At 39.7% G+C, this 20,000-nt stretch overlaps 1 protein-coding gene across 2 annotated transcripts in view; it reads left to right on the forward strand.

The window, feature by feature from the left end:
* Window positions 1–3,248: 3,248 nt before the first annotated feature.
* Window positions 3,249–20,000, forward strand: part of LOC109900817 (estrogen-related receptor gamma) — a 43,893-nt gene continuing 27,141 nt past the window's right edge. Inside the window, exon 1 of one of the 2 annotated variants that reach the window (XM_031837314.1) lies at window positions 3,249–3,454. Coding sequence is in view for 1 of the 2 variants with exons in the window: in XM_031837313.1 (XP_031693173.1) it covers window positions 7,195–7,250 (56 nt within the window). In the remaining variant the exon portion in view is untranslated. Of the gene's footprint in view, window positions 3,455–6,922; window positions 7,251–20,000 lie in introns of those variants that run through there. The other variant, XM_031837313.1, reaches the window with a different exon arrangement.

Consider the following 20,000-nt stretch of genomic DNA (forward strand, 5'->3'; position numbering starts at 1 on the left):
TTTGTCTATGGAGATTGCATGGCTCTATGCTCGATTTTATACACCTGTCAGCAGCGGGTGTGGCTGAAATATTAGAATCCACTAATTTGAAGGGGTGTCCACATACTTTTGTATATATAGTGTGTCTGTACATAGGGAGATAGATAAAGGGAAGTGAACTTGTTAATCCTGTGCTCCTTGCTGAGAGGACATCCCATCTGTAATCCTCCAGTGGTTAAAAAAGGTCTGCTTACATGACCAGCTGAAAATACAGGTTGGTGGGTTATCTGCTAAACACAATGACAGAGGGAAAGAGAGAGAAAGAAGGTGGGGGGTAGAAGGAGAGGGAGGGAGAGAGAGAGGTTATACCTGTCATAGGTGAAAGCAAGTGTTCTACTTTATAGTTTCAGATCAGTGATTACTCCAATGAAGGGGGGAAGAACGTATGTTGGCTTTATAGGACTCCACTAGAGGGCAATCCAGACCAAAGTGTTTAGGGACAGCTGCAATAGGCTGGCTATGGTCCCGCAGTCACCCAACAGTGTTTTTTCCTTCCCTCTGTATTCCAAACGGGACCATACAGGGAGGGTCGTGTGAGCAGTGCAAACCATTTAAAACCATTGATTAGTTGGTTGTCACCATAGACTAAGTAACAGTTTTATGGTCAGTGGCATGATCAGGTGGTCCCAGAGGTTCTACTGCAGTTTCCCACACAGGGAGGGAACAGCCACTGGTGGCAAGGCTCTGATAGTGAATACATCCTGTTTCCTGATCAATATTTAATGTGTGAGTGACTGATCAATATTTTGACCAATCTGCTCATCCTGGCACTAAACTATCAATCTCTCAGTCTATCTATCCAAAGACCCATCCATATAGTCCCTCCCTCCCTCCCTCCCTCCCTCCCTCCCTCCCTCCCTCCCTCCCTCCCTCCCTCCCTCCCTCCCTCCCTCCCTCTCTCTTCTCCTACTCCTTACCCCTTCCTCCAGTAATCCTCCCTCTATCTCTCTCTCTGGCTGTCTATCTTTCTGTCCCTAGCATGTACTATATCTGTGCAGTGAGACGATAGTGTTTGCCTACAACATGTCTAAGTAATTGATGGATTGCACTGAGTTGCACGATAGCTAAACTCATTATTCTCAGTGCGTCTCACAGTGATGATGTCAGAAGTACCAGAGGAAGAATGATGAGGTGAGACAGTAGGGGGTTGGGGACACCAGAGAGAGACTCTCTTGGTTTAGAACTCAATCTGACAGCTGCCCCTATAGAGAGGGTGCTGGGATTGGGAAGGGAGTACAGTAAATCAAGGTGAGTTGAAATCACTGAGTAAAAACAAATAGAGTTAAATTGACCCCACTGGAGTTAGTGTTGATAACTGGAGTTGAATGGGATGGAGTACTTTTAACTCCATTAAGAGTAACCAGAGACAGGGAGTTTAAACTATGGAGTGTCCACATATGTGCGAGGGACCTCATTGTCATATTTCCCAGCATGCTCTGTTTCAGGAAGATTTTTAAAAATGGTTTGTTTAAATATCTGTGTTTTCACATGTACATTGATTGTTTTTGATCTTATGCAACACAATGATATGTAACATACATTTTCTTAACTAAACTAAGCTTAATAAGTGGTTGGATTTATTGGAACCTTTACTGAAAAGGCGGTTCCAGTTTACATGATGTACTGGGTAGTCTGTAACATCCGTTCTCTCATATCTCCTCTGACATGCATTCTGAGTGTAAGTCCTGGGCGATTGCTGGATAGCCTCCCTCTGAAATGGATACAAATAGTGACTGGATGTCACATTGTAAACCACCATAATATGACACAGAAATATGTAAATGAGATTTTACACCTCAAATGGGACCGTATAAATCCCCAAAATAGTGTTGAGTTTGTCTCAATAGGAGTTTAAATAACTATTGTGATTATATTGTGAGAGTAAATGTTACCATAAATAATTAACTCTAGAATATTGATCAACACTGCAGAGAGTTACAAAAGTCACAAGGTTGATTTCCATTAATACCGTACAGAGTGAAACCCAATGACACAGAGTTAAATATCAACACTAAATATGAGCAGATACAACTCTAAAAAAATAACTCTGTTGCCAGAGTATGTTTTACTATTTTTAGACTGGGACCAAATGTTAACTGTAGCAGAGTTAAATCTTCTTCAATTAAAGTCAAATTTACTCTGCCGTTTTTTATTGTGTGAGGTTTGAGGGTTGCTTCCTCCACTCTCTCAGATCGAGAAAAACGGACGTAATCCATACTATGGTCAATGCTGACTGCTTAGTTTTGTGTTACAGGTCTCTCCTTTTCAGAGCTTTGAGAAGGTAGGCTACATAGCATCGACCTCTGGGTAGAGAGCTTATCGAACATGAGAAAGTAGGACCTTTATTTTAATAGATTCCCCAAAAGTCTTGTCTATCTTCCTTGAAAAAGCCAATCTATTTAATATGCTGGACATACATTTTCATGAGGCTCATAAAAAAATACATTAAACTTAGGGCACCAAATACAGAACAGTACCCCGGGTTTGTTTCATATGTTTTTTTTTCAGAAATGCATTAAAATACATGAGTGTCTTGAAATCACAAAGTGAATAGGAACGGTCTGGTAAGGTGATGCAGGTATTGTCATTAGAGCGGACAAACTCATTTCCTGTGATATTAAACTCAAGTGGCTAACAAGAGGCCACTGTGGCCCTCCCTGCTCTTGTGTGTCTCACTGTTATGGTATTCCATCCCAGCATGACTGCTTTGTGCCATAGAAAATGTCAATCTTGCTCAAACAACGACTTAATTGATCAAATAAATCATATTTGCTCTCCTCTCCTTATTAAATTTGTTTATGGCTTTGTACCTGAATTAGCCAAAGTGTAGGCTATTAGGGGAACTTCTCATACATAAACCGTATTCTTCCTAAATGGTTTATTGAAGATCATTTCCCTGTGTTGGGGATTAGGTTGAGATTTGGTGATTGTATATGATAGCAGCACTGAACACAGACACAGATATTTTGACACTATGGTCATATGACACGAAAATAGAGGTATTTGGTAACATCAGCAGTGGGTTTGACATTTCGAAAGGACAATGCATTGTGTGACGGCCCTGAATTTTTCTGAACCGTCTCAGTAGGGCGCTCCTTCCAATAGGAGCGCTTCCCCTTCAATTCCCAATTAAATAGTGCTTCTGCTTCCAATAGGGCGCTTTCCCTTTAATTCCCAATTAAATAGCCAGCATCAAGCTGCGCAAAAGTGGGGTTGTGATGGAGACGTGAATGAGGATGTGGTCAACACTCAGTGACAAAGCGTCACTATTCCGTTTGTTTTGTAGCCTAATAGAGTTTACCCAGGATCGGATCCACTCTTTGCGTCCGTGGACTACACCTCTCTGTTGCCTTTCTCCGCTGGAGATCTGTTGACAGATTGGATTGTCTGACTGACTACAACCTTTTTGTATACGGTATTTCATTTGTTTTGATGTGATGTATACTGTGATGATTTATGTAGTTAGTTGTAGTTGGACTTAGTAAGAGTTGATACTCTTTAAAGTTGTGTGGTAAAATAATTGTTATTGGTTGTATGATTAATACAGGGTTTACGCTACACTTGAATGAACGGACAAACATTGCGTGACAAAGGTCACTTGAGTTCCCTGAACTCCTTTACCGGGCTGGACTCTTAAAAAAAAAAATATATATATTTTTTTTAGGCCTGAGGTACAGGACATTTCTGGAGGAATCAGAACGCATTGTGTTATTATTATATATGTGTGTGTAATAATTTGTTGGTTATACAGCCCATGCAAAATAATACAGTTGTTTTTTAAGTTCTTTCCAATGTTTTAAGGGTTTATGAAAAGTTTATTTCCATCCTGACTTTTACATAAGTCCTTTGTACCAAGAGTAGACTTGACGGACCAGATGGGACTCATTCCCTCCCAAACCAAAAGGAGAAACCAATGTTTTCTCTGGTAGGCACAACCTACCTGGCACCCCTATAAATAATAACCTCAAGTCAAAACTGTTACAATATGTAGAAAATACATAATCCCTCCTGTAAAATATGGTGGTGGATCTTTGATGTTATGAGGCTATTTTGCTTCCACTGGTCCTGGGAACTTTGTTAAGATCAGTTGAACAATCATGAACTTTACCAAGGACCAGGACATTTCAGCCAAAACCTGGTTGTCTCTCCCAGGAGGCTGAAACTTTGCAGCAAATAGATCTTCCAGCAGGACACTAACCCCAAGCACACATCAAAATCCATAAAGAAATTATTAATTGACCAAAAAAATCAACATTTTGCAATGGCCATCTTGGTCTCCGGACTTGAAAACCTGTGGTTTGAATTGAGAGGGCAGTCCATAAGTGCAGACGAAGGATATCAAGGATCTGGAAAGATTCTGTATGGAGGAATGGTCTAAGATCCAGCCAAATGTGTCCAATATCATAAAATACAGGTATTTTAGGAAAAGGCTCAGTGTTGTTATCCTCACAAGGGGAGGGGGCTGGAGAATTGAAAACAGGGGATCCAATATTCTTTTTTGTATTACTTGCTAAACAAAATCTTTCTCTGAGAAATTGTATTAGTATAAAAATATGTATTTTTAAAATGTTTTGAGCGTACAACACAGCTCATTATTCGTGTTATTTATTTTACAGGTCTTTTTTTTGCTCATCTTTATCAAGGGACGCAATAATTCCGAACCCCACTGTACATTGTGTGCGTATATATGTGCAGGTGTGTGTGTTTTGTGAGGTGTTTTATGCGTCATATGTGTGAGTGAGGTGTTTAATGTGGAGCTCATTAGCTGTGTGATAAGAACCACTCCATGGAGTCTGGTGTTTGGGGATCAGCAAAAAGCAGATAAGCAAAGTGATTTCTCCTTGCTTAAGTTTGTTTTTCCAGGGGTCGCTTCAGAACATGATATTGTGAGTTGTACAGCATGTGCGTATGAAAGAGGGGGAGGGGGGCGAGGTTCACTTCAGAACACGGTACACTACTCAGACTACCTAGATTTGAATCTGAAGTGTCCGTTTCCACTGATTTGATATCAAGACCACAGAAACCCATACTGTATGCACACTTACTGTTCACCCCTGCATCACCTTCCTTTGTGTTAGATGACCAGCTAATGAAATTAGAAAAGACAATTGGAAACAGTCATTGTAATCTGGACATGCGCTCCATCTCTTCCTCTCTTTTCTCCATCTGTCTCTTACCTTCTCTCCCTTTCGCTGGTTTTGTGTGTGTGTGTGTGTGTTTTGTATTCCTCTCTCTATATTCTTTCCTCTAAGCCTTTCTGATACAGTAATCCATCTGAGAGGCTTTGTGGGGTGATTTGGCCGCTGGCTGAGCGCAGGCAATCTCTCTGTTAAGTGATTCACCATCCAATGATCAGAGATTTCCTAAGACTCAGCTGGGACATGCTGAGGACTAAAGAGGGTCCTGAGTTCTTTAGTAAAGGAAAGAAAATGAAAATATGTACCTTGTAGAGAAGACATGAGTGGAGTGTCTTCAAAGTATGCTGTAAGCTTGCAGGCATAGTAATGTGTTGATGGTCTTATTTTTCACATCAAGTCAGTGTGCTCCAGTGGGAATTCTAACACTGCTTTTCACCCCTTGAACATTGTTGCTCCTCTTTGATACCTGCTCGTGTGCCAGAGGTGGCAAGTTGCCCAGAGTCACACTCCAGCGTGTGTGTGTGCGAACGTGCGTGCGTGTGCATATGTGTGTGTGTGTGTGTCAGTCAGGGAGAGGTCAGAGCTTCTGATTAGGCACATTTTAGTGACAGATCCAGGTTTGGTGCCGGGGGATCTGTGAGTTACACAGTTAGGGAGGCTTGCATCATTGAGTTACTTAATTTATGTCAATCAGGGCTTTTAAATAAAGGAAATCAACGTGCGTGTGTGTGTTTGGGGGTAGGGGTGGTTGGAGGGAGTGCTGTGGCACCTGTTGTTCAGTAGGACATGGACACAACCTAGATAGATGTATGTATAGAATGTCCTTAAGGATCAGGTATCATCACAGTAGGACAAAAGCTTTCAGAACTCACTGGCCTCACTACAAACAGGCAGGGATGAGTAGGTTACTTTCTAAATGTAATCCGATACAGTTACTGGGTACAGACGTCAATTCAACGTCTATTCCAAGTTGGTTCAACGTAATTTAATTGCAAAAACGTTGAAACAATGTTGATTCAACCAGTGCCAAGTGGGTAGTTACCTGTCCAAAATTGTAGTCAGTAACGTAACTTTTGGATTACCCAAACTCAGTAACGTAATCTGATTACTTTCAGTTACTTTTACTTTCCCATTAAGAGGCATTAGAAGACAAAAAGGACCCATCAAATGCATTTGGTTTGTCATCATCATAGTGGTCTCTGACTTGTGGTCAGACTCATTCAGGTGGAAGAAACTTAAACTTGTGCCTTTTTTCAATGCTGAATTCAATGTCATTGAGAAAACAAAGGTAAACAAAATTGCAAGTATGCTTTATCAATTTAAAAATAATCCAAGACATAATAATCACATTTTTCAAAAGTATCTGTAAACTGATTACAATATTTATGCTGGTAATGTAACTGAATACATTTTCTTTTAAATCAGATTATATGTAACTGATTACATGTAATCGGTTACCCCCCCCAACCCTGCAAATACGCACACACACACATCTCAACTGTAACTCTATTCAAATGCAACAATTAATTTAAATGGCTAGCCTCCCAGGCTGTAATGTACTAATGGAAAATGTTTTTATTAGGACAAAGAGCGAGATCCTTACCAGAAATTCAGATTTAGAGTCTGGCCGGCTCTCATTGTAGTAGACGGTGTCCAATCAAATGCCGACATTGTGGTACAGGGGGAGGGGCATGCAAAATACTTCCTGGATATTCATGAGGGCCAGCCCTAGCTTAGAGTGCTCTATCATAGAGCGAGCCACAACAGTTAAGACCTCACTGGCTGGAGTGTCAACACTGCTGCTAGAGGGAAGTCAGTGAGCGCATGAGAAACAGAGACCCACAGAAACAGCGAGAGAGAGAGACTGTTGCTCCAGTGAAAGTGTGTGTGTATAAGAGAAAAACAGAGCTTGGTAGAGACACAGAGAAAGAGTTATAGGGAGACACAGACCAACTAAAGAAAGAAAGAGGAAGCTGACAGGGATCGTTGCTCCTCAGAGTATGGTGTCAAAGAGCACATGGATTTAGTAGAGCTGTACCTCCCTGAGTGTTTCACCTATCACCCTGACACTGAGTAAGTACATGGACTATTCTGATCCATATTCTGTATGTATACAAACTGTCGGTGGAGTGTAAAGAAAGTTAGCACAGTGATGTTATTTAGGTAATGGTAAGCATTGAACAGTGCATGTGCACTACGACTTGCTGTCTCGTTCTCAAATGAAGACCTTACTTGGGTGTTTTTATTTGCTATTTGGTGTGGTGGCGTCTTCTATGTCAGTACAAGCACATCTGTGTGAAACAAAGGTAGTGGGCTGTCATATGTAGTAGTTATTTAGGGAACAAGTGTACCTATTTTTACTGAAAAAGAGAGTGTCTGAATGAGAGGATAACTTTGACAGATGAAACCCACATACCTGAGCTGAGGGACTAGGTCTGAGAGGGAAATAGAAGGTGGGAGGGAGGGAGAGGAGCAACAGGGTGTGAAAAGGGAGAGTTGGAAGTGGCCGAGAAAGAAGATTAGGAAGTAGAGAGAGATGAGGTGAGGAAAGCAGCGAAATGTGTGGTATCTTACCCCCTGCAGAGCAGTGAGGATCAGTAAGGGTCCATAAACTGCTGCAGACTCTAGTCTACAGTCGTTCCACTAGTATGCTGGTGCACTGAAGAATTGTACTTACAGTTGTAATGGCTTTTGCCACAATTTTTTATACTACTGTGTACTCTTGAACTTGTTTTTATCACTGAATATTCCAACATTGTACAAGTGGAAAAATAACAACTGTCCAAATTGAATATTTTTCTTACTCCCTGTAACAGGTTACTTAATTGATCATTCATAATTGTTAAATGAATTACCATTATCATTTTGTTTACATGTTGTTTGTTATCAATCTGCATTGTGTTGTGTGAAGCATTAACACTGCAGAGAGAGGTACGCTTCTGTAGGTTGGTGTTATTTGTTGCAACACTGAAAAGCAAATCCTGTTAACCCTGTGATAATACAGAACTAGACAACAGCTCAGATAAGACCCTAACCGGAGGATAACAGGATATTAGACATTGAGGAAGAGTGACTGACAGGGAGATGGAGGAGGGGTGAGTAGAGGATGCAGAAACAGAGCAGGCTTTTATGTTTTGTGTAACTATGTGTTGTTGATAGTGTAATTACAGTGAAAGTATGTGGTCCTCTGTAGCTCAGTTAAAGCTGCAATATATATCTTCTTGGGTGACCCGACCAAATTCACATTGACAGATATATAACACACATTTATTTCTCATTGAAAGCAAGTTTAAGAAGCAGTAGATCTGTTCTATGTGCACTATTCCTATGCTCGCCGTTCTTAAGTTACGTCTTAAGTTACGTTTTGTCTTTTACTTTCGGTTTTGTACACCAAATTCAAACGGCTGAAAATACAATATTTTTGGTTATAGAATATATATTTCACAACAGTTTAGATGGTACAATGATTCTCTACACTATACTTGCTTGTTTTGTCACATAAACTGAAATTAAGTGAACTATTCAATTTTTTTGCAACCAGGAAATGGAGCGATTTCTGCATAGTGCATCTTTAATAGAACATGGCGCTTGCAACGTCAGGCTAGTTTGTTCGATTCCCGGGACCACCCATACATAAACTGTTTGCACGCATGATTGTAAGTCACTTTGGATAAAAGTGTCTGCTAAATGGCATATATAATATACAGGTATAGGAGAAGTGTTACCATGTTTATCCCCTTCCCCAGTCTGTCGAGACATAGGCTGTCATTGTAAATAAGAATTTGACCCAACAGGTCCAGCCCTTAACTGGTTTAACCCAACATCTTCAGCACCAACTGATTTGACCCAAGCCCTTTACACACTTAAACTAAGAGTCATCAGTGATGCTAGTGTTTCAGCTCCGGCCTGATACCTCATCTCCTATTGGCCCATTAGGAATCACCATGCACAAGACTCCTTTGACCCAAATCACTGACAAGGGGGTTAGAGGCTAAATGAGCAAGTTAAGGAGGATGCATAGCTAGAGTAACCTAAATCCACATCTACCAATACTTGACATCTTTGATAATCTTTTAGGTATGTGTTATATATTTTTTTTCAAAACGGACTACTAAACGAATGGGCACAAAAACAAAATATACCCAAATAATAATTTAAATGAGACTTGAATGTATGGTTGTTCTACCTGCCTTTTAGTCCTGCAAACAATTGGACACATTCCCTCACTCTACCTCTTTTTCCTTCCCTGTGTGTGTGTCTGTGTGTCCCCGGCTCTCTTGTCCTTTTGGTCATCGTCTGTATTGTGACTGCTCATTTGAGTGAGTGTTGCCTCCTCTCGTTGCTTTTTCCTTTCTTTCTACACACCCCGGGTTAATGGCCCAGCGATTGAGCCCTTTCTTTCTCTCCCTTTCTGTTTTTCACATTCTCTCTATCTGTCTGCTCCCATCTTTCTGTCTGACCGTCAGTCGTTTCACGCTGCATTTTGCTCTTTGTTTCCAAGGTGCAATTAGAGTTGTTTTGGATACGAACACACTCTCACACACTCACACACAGCCTGTTGCTTTATAATGTTCCTCCGAGTCTGTGATTTACACCCAGAGTCTATGGGAACTGCGCTAACCGGGCTTTGATTAGCTTTTTTGAAGAGCTATAGATTATAGATCTGTCAGGTTTAGATACCACACCATGTTTTACCATTCCACTGTAATGCTAATGCGTTATGGGGGAAATTCCGACCCGAGTTAAGTGCGAGTAAATGGAACGTAATTCCCTTTTTATGCACTTTTCTCTCTATGCATACTTAAGCATGAGAATAGCATATTCACCCGCTATTCATTTGCGGTGGAGATCACAGATATGGAGGTGTGGCTGAGGTGTCGACAGATAAAGCCGTATTCTGACCTTGATTTAATTCCATAATTATTCCACCACCTTTTAAGCGCGAGGAAACCATGAATAAGGTCGAGCGAACCTGCCGGTTCCATGTGGAAAAAGCATCTACTATCTTTTTTCCCCGATAGAAATAATACCATTCTCCTTGCACTGTAATTTATGCATTGATAAGAGCTATTGACAAGAGCTGGTAAAATGAGTAATCCGTTTGGAGAAGGGGATTGTAAATTCACATAGCAATTGTTTTAGATTATTTTTCTTCACGATCCCTGGAGACGAATGTGAAACCAGTCATATTGAAGCAAACCAGGGGTGAAAGTAAAACATAAAACAAAATGTCAAGAAAACTGTTAGTTATTATACTATAATGTATCATTACCGCATGTCAGAGGCATGAAAAATATGTGAATGGACTTAAACGTGTGGTATAGCCTACGCACCAAAATGCGATGTGGTTCGACAAGAACACTGACATTTTGCCAAGGCAGAGATGGGTGGCGGATACGAAGACGCACGAAAAACAGTGGACGCATAAATTATAGCCTAATAACAATTGCCAAATGTCATTAAGACTACACGTTTTGTGTAAATTATGTCTCTTTCCATTCACTACTGTTTGGAGGCTGGAAATATGCTGTTAGTGGACGAACATGCATTGGTACCCTAGTAAAGGAGCCCTTTGAAGTTATATTTTGTAAAACTAAAATTAGAGGGTAGATCAGCTTTAAAATATTGGAGATTGTACCTTCCATCAATGTAATTGTCTGCATCATTTCCAATCCCCAATATATATTTTTGTAAATATATATATCTATCACACATACAGTTGAAGTCGGAAGTTTACATACACCTTAGCCAAATATATTTAAACGCAGTTTTTCACAATTCCTGACATTTAGTCCTCGTAAAAATTCCCTGTTAGGTCAATTAGGATCCCCACTTTATTTAAAAAATGTGACATGTCAGAATAATAGTTGAGAAAATGATTTATTTCAGCTTTTATTTCTTTCATCACATTCCGTCAGAAGTTTACAATACATTCAATTAGTATATGGTAGCATTGCCTTTTTAAATTGTTTAACTTGGGTCAAACGTTTCGGGTAGCCTTCCACAAGCTTTCCACAATAAATTGGGTGAATATTGGCCCATTCCTCCTGACAGAGCTGGTGTGACTGAGTCAGGTTTGTAGGCATCCTTGCTCGCGCATGCTTTTTCAGTTTTGCCCACAAATTTTCTATAGGATTGCGGTTAGGGCTTTGTGATGGCCACTCCAATACCTTGACTTTGTCCTTAAGCCATTTTGCCACAACTTTGGAAGTATGCTTGGGGTCATTGTCCATTTGGAAGAGCCATTTGCAACCAAGCTTTAACTTCCTGACTGATGTCTTGATGTTGCTTCAATATATCCACATAATTTTCCACCCCTATGATGCCATCTATTTTGTGAAGTGCACCAGTCCCTCCTGCAGCAAAGCACCCCCACAACATGATGCTGCCACCCCCGTGCTTCACGGTTGGGATGGTGTTCTTCGGCTTGCAAGCCTCCCCCTTTTTCCTCCAAACATAACGATGGTGATTATGGCCAAACTGTTCTATTTTTTGTTTCATCAGACCACAGGACATCTCTCCAAAAAGTATGATCTTTGTCCCCATGTGCAGTTGCAAACCATAGTCTGGCTTTTTCCCGGCAGTTTTAGAGCAGTGGCTTCTTACTTCGAGCGGCCTTTCAGGTTATATAGGACTTGTTTTACTGTGGAAATAGATACTTTTGTACCTGTTTCCTTCAGCATCTTCACAAGGTCCTTTGCTGTTGTTCTGGGATGGATTTGCACTTTTCGCACCAAAGTACGTTCATCTCTAGGAGACAGAACGCGTCTCCTTCCTGAGCGGTATGATGGCTGCGTGGTCCCATGGTGTTTATACTTGCGTACTACTGTTTGTACAGATGAACGTGGTACCTTCAGGCATTTGGAAATTGCTCCCAAGGACTTTTTTCTGAGGTCTTGGCTGATTTCTTTAGATTTTCCCATGATGTCAAGCAAAGAGACACTGAGTTTGAAGATAGGCCTTGAAATACATCCACAGGTACACCTCCAATTGACTCAAATATTGTCATTAGCTCTCAGAAGCTACTAAAGCCATGACATCATTTTCTGGAATTTTCCAAGCTGTTTAAAGGCACAGTCAACTTAGTGTATGTAAACTTCTGACCCACTGGAATTGTGATTTAGTGAAATAATCTGTCTGTAAACAATTGTTGGAAATTACTTGTGTCGAGCAGAAAGTAGATGTCCTAACTGACCTGCCAAAACTATAGTTTGTTAACAAGAAATTTGTGGAGTGGTTGAAAAACAAGTTTAATGACTCCAACCTAACTGTATGTAAACTTCCAATTTCAACTGTGTGTGTGTGTGTATACAGTGCCTTGCGAAAGTATTCGGCCCCCTTGAACTTTCCGACCTTTTGCCACATTTCAGGCTTCAAACATAAAGATATAAAACTGTATTTTTTTGTGAAGAATCAACAACAAGTGGGACACAATCATGAAGTGGAACGACATTTATTGGATATTTCAAACTTTTTTAACAAATCAAAAACTGAAAAATTGGGCATGCAAAATTATTCAGCCCCTTTCAGTGCAGCAAACTCTCTCCAGAAGTTCAGTGAGGATCTCTGAATGATCCAATGTTGACCTAAATGACTAATGATGATAAATACAATCCACCTGTGTGTAATCAAGTCTCCGTATAAATGCACCTGCACTGTGATAGTCTCAGAGGTCCGTTAAAAGCGCAGAGAGCATCATGAAGAACAAGGAATACATTTTTATATCTTTATGTTTGAAGCCTGAAATGTGGCAAAAGGTCGCAAAATTCAAGAGGGCCGAATACTTTCGCAAGGCACTGTATATCAGTCAAACGTTTGGACACCTACTCATTCAATGGTTTTTCTTTATTTTTACTATTTTCTACATTGTAGAATAAGAGTGAAGACATCAAAACTATGAAATAACATAGATGAAATGGCTGATTCTTTTATAGAATATCTACATAGGCCAATAGAGGCCCATTATCAGCAATCATCACTCCTGTCTTCCAATGGCATATTGTGTTAGCTAAACCAAGTTTATCATTTAAAAAAAGGCTAATCTGGCCTTCTTTAGACTAGTTGAGTATCTGAGCATTTGTGGGTTTGATTACAGGCTGAAAATGGCAAGAAACAAAGACCTTTCTTCTGAAACTCGTTCTGTGAAATTAAGGCTATTCCATGTGAGAAATTGCAAAGAATTCAAGATCTCGCACAACGCTATGTACTACTCCCCTTCACAGAACAGCGCAAACTGTCTCTTACCAGAATAGAAAGAGGAGTGGGAGGCCCCGGTGCACAACTGAGCAAGAGGACAAGTACATTAGTGTCTCGTTTGAGAAACAGACGCCTCACAAGTCCTCAACTGGCAGCTTCATTAAATAGTACACGCAAAACACCAGTCTCAACGTCAACAGTGAAGAGGCAACTCCGTGATGCTGGCCTTCTAGGCAGAGTTGCAAAGAAAAAGCCACATTCCAGACTGGCCAATAAAAATAAAAGATTCTTGTGGGCAAAATAACATAGACACTGGACAGAGGAAGATTGGAAAAAAGTGTTATGGACAGACAAATCTGAGGTATTCGTATCACAAAGAACTTTCGTGAGACGCAGAACAAAATAAAAGCTGCTGGAGGAGTGCTTGACGTCATCTGTCAAGCATGGTGGAGGCAATGTGACAGTCTGGGGGTGCTTTGGTGGGGGTAAAGTGGGAGATTTGTACAGGGCAAAAGGGATCTTGTCGTGAGAATTATGTTCTCAATGTTCATAACCAAATCAATTATACTACTCAGTCTGCAACCCATAATTTGTAGGATACTGGTTGAATGAAACAGACAGAGGCCCAGCTAAAATAGTCTAAATGTTTATTCACAGGCGTGCAAGTTCATTGTATAAAAACATTCATTTTATACTAGCTCCTTACGCACATACTTTTGCACACAAACAGAATTCATATGCACATACATTTGCACACAAACAGTAGGTATCCTACGTACATACTGTATCAATACCCAGCCGACAAAGATTAGGGACCGTGAGAAGCACTCACTGCCCTTTCCAAATCTCTGTGGCCCCTAGCCAAGGTCTGCACCAAATCTTGCTCAGACAGTCTGTGTTTAAGATAGACATATTAGACATAAGACATATTGTACAGATACACTAATTCTGACTAAAACTACACACATAATTTATTATAAGTTTACTGACAGACTACACACATCAATAATAAGTGGATGATTCTAATGTATTTCATTGATGATTCTAATCAACTACATACAATTATATAGTTTCAGGGTGGAACATTCTGTTAATTCATTTAACAGGTTTTAAACATATAAATTCCACCAACAATCCACCCTTAATGACTAAATAATACACCCTGATACTTCAATTGTATACAAGGATAATCCAAACCAATAATTCGATATTCATCAATGACTGTTATAGGCCTATATCCGTTAAAAGAAAAGGCACCATCTCCTAGTCCTTACCTCACCATCTGTTGCGTCATTGACCTCTCCAGAGTCCTGGTGATCAAACCTCTCATACACGGAATCAAATAACATCCACACAGAACCAAAACACTCATACAGGTGAAAGTTGCCCACAACACAGTGATTATGACATTTTTCCATTTCTCAAACACACTGTCAAAACAATTTGTTAGAGACTTATCCACCCCCGAGTTCTCTGCTAATTTGTGAGCTAATGTGGTCAACTTGTTATGGCTGCAATCCCGCTACCGGGATCAATATGACAACTACCAGTGAAAATAGAGGGCGCCAAATTCAAACCACAGAAATCTCATAATTACAATTCCTAAAACATACATGTGTCTTATATCGTTTTAAAGTTAATCTTGTTGTTAATCCCACCAAAGTGTCCGATTTCAAATAGGCTTTTCAGCGAAAGCACTACAAACAATTATGTTAGGTCTCCACCAAACCACAATAAGCACAGCCATTTTCCAGCTAAATATAGCAGTCACAAAAAGCAGAAATAGAGAATTCAAGGTTAGTGATTAATTTTATCTTCATCAGATGACATTCATAGGACTTCATGTTACACAATACATGCATATTTTGTTTGATAAAGTTCATATTTATATAAAAAAATCTGAGTTTACATTGGCGCATTACATTCACTAGTTCCAAAAACATCAAGTGATTTTTGCATAGCCACATCGTTTCAACAGAAATACTCATCATAAATGTAGATGATAATACAAGTTTTACACATGGAATTATAGATATACCTCTCCTTAATGCAACCACTGTGTCAGATTTTTAAAAAACATTACGGAAAAAGCAACCCATGCAATAATCTGAGACGGAGCTCAGAACAATAGCCAAATTAGCTGCCATGTTGGCGTCAACAGAAACCAGAAAATACATGATAAATGTTTCCTTACCTTTGATGAACTTCATCAGAATGCAGTCCTAGGAATCCCAGGTCCACAATAAATGCTTGATTTGTTCGAAAATGTCCGTTATTTATGTCCAAATAGCTACTTTGGTTAGCGCGTTTGGTAAACAATTTCAGTCACAAAGCGCGTCCACTATAACGTGACGAAATGTCCAAAAGTTCTGTAACAGTCAGTAGAAACATGTTTATATACATCTTGAATAACGTTCCAATCTGAGAATTAGAATGACTTCAGATGAGTGGTGGAACGCAGGTCCTTCCCATGTGAACGCGCATGGTGAAAGCATGGTCAACTCGTGGCAGTGGTGACTATTTCCTGTCTCATTCGACCCCCCCCCCCCCCCCCTTCACATTAGTCATCAGACAAAGTTCTATTGACTGTTGACATCTAGTGGAAGGCGTAGGAAGTGAAAACTCATCCATATCTTGCTGTAATTTCAATGAGAGCTTGGTAGAAAATCTGCCACCCCCAGAAAAAATACAAACAGGAAGTGGAATTTTTCAGGTTTTGCCTGCAATATGAGTTCTGTTATGCTCACAGATGTAATTCAAACAGTTTTAGAAACTTCAGAGTGTTTTATATCCAGTACTAATAATAATATGCAAATATTAGCAACTATGACTGAGGAGCAGGCTGTTTACTATGGGCACCTCTCATCCAAGCTACTCAATACTGCCCCTGCAGCCATAAGAAGTTAAACCAGCCAGGGCCTTGGTCACTGATCCGTCTGGAGCTGTGTTATCAAAAAATAAACATACAGCAATGAACCCCAATCATTCTACATACCCTGCCCTTTTCTGTCAATTAACATATCGAGAGTCAGTCTATTTTACCAGGTCATGAGGGAGGTGGCGGATAATTGATCAGAGAACCCCTTTACTGCATCCCCAGTATCATTCACGAATCTCTGTTGATTATAATAGATGTCATTAATCCAATCCACATTTTAATTTATTGTCAACCACCAAAAGAACGTAGTGGTAAAGTCTTCACTTATATGATTCATAGCTTTGAAGAAGGAAGGCTGTCACTCTATTTTGCAACGCCATGCCATACCCTGTGGACGGCGCTTAATTGTAGCCAATTTCCTGCTACAATAGGACAATGACCGAAAGCACAGCTCCAAACTATGCAATAACTATTTAGGGAAGAAGCAGTCAGCTGGTATTATGTCTATAATGGAGTGGCCAGCACAGTCACTATTGAGCTGTTGTGGGAGCAGCTTGACCGTATGGTACTTAAGAAGGTCCCTTCAAGCCAATCCAGTGTGTGGGTGGTGCTTCAGGAAGCATGGGGTAAAATTCAGAATACCTCAACAAATTGACAACTAGAATGCCAAAGGTCTGCAAGGCTGTAATTACTGCAAATGGATGATTCTTTGACGAAAGCAAAGTTTGAAGGACTCAATTATTATTTAAATTAAAAATCATTTTTTATAACCTTGTCAACATCTTGACTGTATTTCCTATTAATTTTGCAACTCATTTCATGTATGTTTTCATGGAAAACTAGGACATTTCTAGGACAAAACTAGGACAAGTGACCCCAAACGTTTGAACGGTAGTGTATATACACAGTGCATTTGGAAAGTATTCAGACCCTTTTCCATCTTTAAAAAAAAAGTTAGACTTGTTTTAAAATGGATTAAATAAAATGTTTTCCTCATCAATCTACACACAATACCCCATAATGACAAAGCAAAAACAGGTTTATCAAATGTTTTGCAAATTTGATCAAAAATATAAAAAACTGAAATACCTTATTTACATAAGTATTCAGGCCCTTTGTTATGAGACTTGAAATTGAGCTCGGGTGCATCCTGTTTCCATTGATCCAGAGCTGTCTGCCCGGCCAAACTGAGAAATCAGGGGAGAAGGGCCTTGGTCAGGGAGGTGACCAAGAACCTGATGGTCACTTTGACAGAGCTGCATAGTTCCTCTGTGGAGATGGGAGAAACTTCCAGAAGGACAACCATCTCTGCAGCACACCACTCTTCAGGTGTTTATGGTAAAGTGGCCAGACGGAAGCCACTCCTCAGTAAAAGGCTCATGGCAAAAGGCACCTAAAAGACTCTAAAACCATGAGAAACAAGATTCTCTGGTCTGATGAAACCAAGATTGAACTCTATGACCTGAATGCCAAGCGTCACGTCTGGAGGAAACCTGGCACCATCCCTACGGTGAAGCATGGCGGTGGCAGCATCATGCTGTGGGGATGTTTTTCAGTGGCAGGGACTGGGAGACTACAAGATTGAGGGAAAGATGAACGGAGAAAAGTACAGAAAGATCCTTAATAAAAACCTGCTCGAGAGCGCACAGGACCTCAGATTGGGGCAAAGGTTGACCTTTCAACAGGACAACGATCCTAAGCATACAGCCAAGACAACGCAGAAGTGGCTTCGGGACAAGTTTCTGAACGTCCTTGAGTGGCCCGGACATGAACCCAATCGAACACCTGAAAATATTTGCGCTTCGACGCTCCCCACCTGACCTGACAGAGCTTGAGATGATCTGCAGAGAATGTGCCAAGCTTGTAGCATCATACCCAAGAAGACTTGAGGGCTGTAATCGCTGCCAAAGGTGCTTCAACAAAGTACTGAGTAAAGGGTCTGAATACCTAAGTAAATGTAATATTGCAGCGTTGCGTCCTGCCTAAGAACAGCCATTAGCCGTTGGTATATTGGCTATATACCACCCCCCCCCGTGCCTTATTGCTTAAGTAGTTATATTTTGTTTGTTTTTATTCCTATCCTTCTGCTACCCTCAACCTCTCTCATCTATTTCTGAAGACCACCCCGTTTGATTTCTATTTGCCATATATTTTGTAACTGTGCTGTTTCACAAAAGTTCTGAACCTATATACATTTTACGGACACAGTATATTTTACATTAGATATCTTGTTGTTATTAGTCCCACCCTTCAGCTCCACTCAATCCCTCACATCTGTCTCTCAACACCATCCATATTGGATTGCTTCAAAAAAGTTCTGAATCTTTCTATTCTCATAGTTTCTACAGATGGTAAATTAAAGAAACATTTATGCTAAAAGTGTTATATTATTGATCAATTGACAATTACTTTTCAAATCAGCAAGTAGTCTATCTGCAGAGTTAGCTCCAGTTAAATGTTGCAATTCTTTGGCCATTCCTGGACCTGCGTTCAAAAACAAGCTACATATGGACAGTACCAAAGCAAATGATCTAATGATTCTGTCTCTTCGCAGAAAAATCTGCGGAGCTGAGATGGTTGTATCCCCCATATATTTAACGTTCTATTGGCTGAAAGAAAGAATTCTTAGTTTTGAATCCGGCGTCATTTTGTTAATCAGTTCATAAATCATGTACCATGGAATCGGTACATCGCAAATCTCTTCCCAACTATTTTGCAATCTATATGGCACAGCGGTCCATTTTGGGTCATTAAATTAAATTGTTTTTTAAATTTTATATATTACAATTTTCATTAACTAATTGTGGTCTTTTAATGCAGGGCCAAGAGACAATTTTCTTACTTTCATCCCTTTCCAAATGCCTAATAATTTTCACCAGTCCTATTTTTTTTTATCAATGAGTTTATTTCAGTATAACCACAATATGTGTTGTATTATTTGTTTTGTCTTTTCTGGTGGATAAATCTGAAATTGCAACCAACTTTCTATGGCTTGTTTAGAAAATAGCGTTAATTTGGAGATTATTTCATTTTCATATAAACGAAAGTGAGAGGTTGTTATCTGAATAAAGGGGAAAAGGCCATTCTTGAACATGTGGTGAGACATTCTTACTAATCTACTAGAGAACCAGTTTTGGTTTAAGTATACATTTTGTATGGCTGACACCTTTAGTGAGAGGTCTAATGCTTTAATATTTAATCATTTCTGCCATTCAAATTTATATTCATTATATAAATAGGCCTGTTCAATTTTGTCTGGCTTGCCGTTCCAAATAAAATCACATTTTATTTGCTAATATAATTAATAAAACAGTTCGCTAGGTGTAGGCAAGACCATAAGCAAATAGGTAAACTGGGAAATGACTAAAGAGTTAATCAGGGAGATTTTTCCACAAATAGACAGGTATTTTCCTTTCCATGGCAGCAAGATCTTATCTGTTTTGCTAACTTTCTATAAACATTTATTGTTGTGAGATTTTTTTTCTTTCGGAATATGTATACCGAGTATGTCCACATCACCATCAGACAATTTTATTGGTAAACTACACAGTAATGTAAACGTTTTTTTATATTTTTTTGTGATCCAATACGTAATATCACTTATCATAATTTGTTTGTAATCCAGAGAGGTTAGAAAAAGTATCTAGATCCTCTATGAAGCTGTGGAGGGATCCAAATTGTGGATTTAAAATAAAATGTGAATCACCAGCGTACAATGACACCTTTTGTTTTTAAGCCCTGCATTTCTA

The sequence above is a fragment of the Oncorhynchus kisutch genome, linkage group LG12 (assembly GCF_002021735.2).
Source record: "Oncorhynchus kisutch isolate 150728-3 linkage group LG12, Okis_V2, whole genome shotgun sequence".
NCBI lineage: Eukaryota > Metazoa > Chordata > Actinopteri > Salmoniformes > Salmonidae > Oncorhynchus > Oncorhynchus kisutch.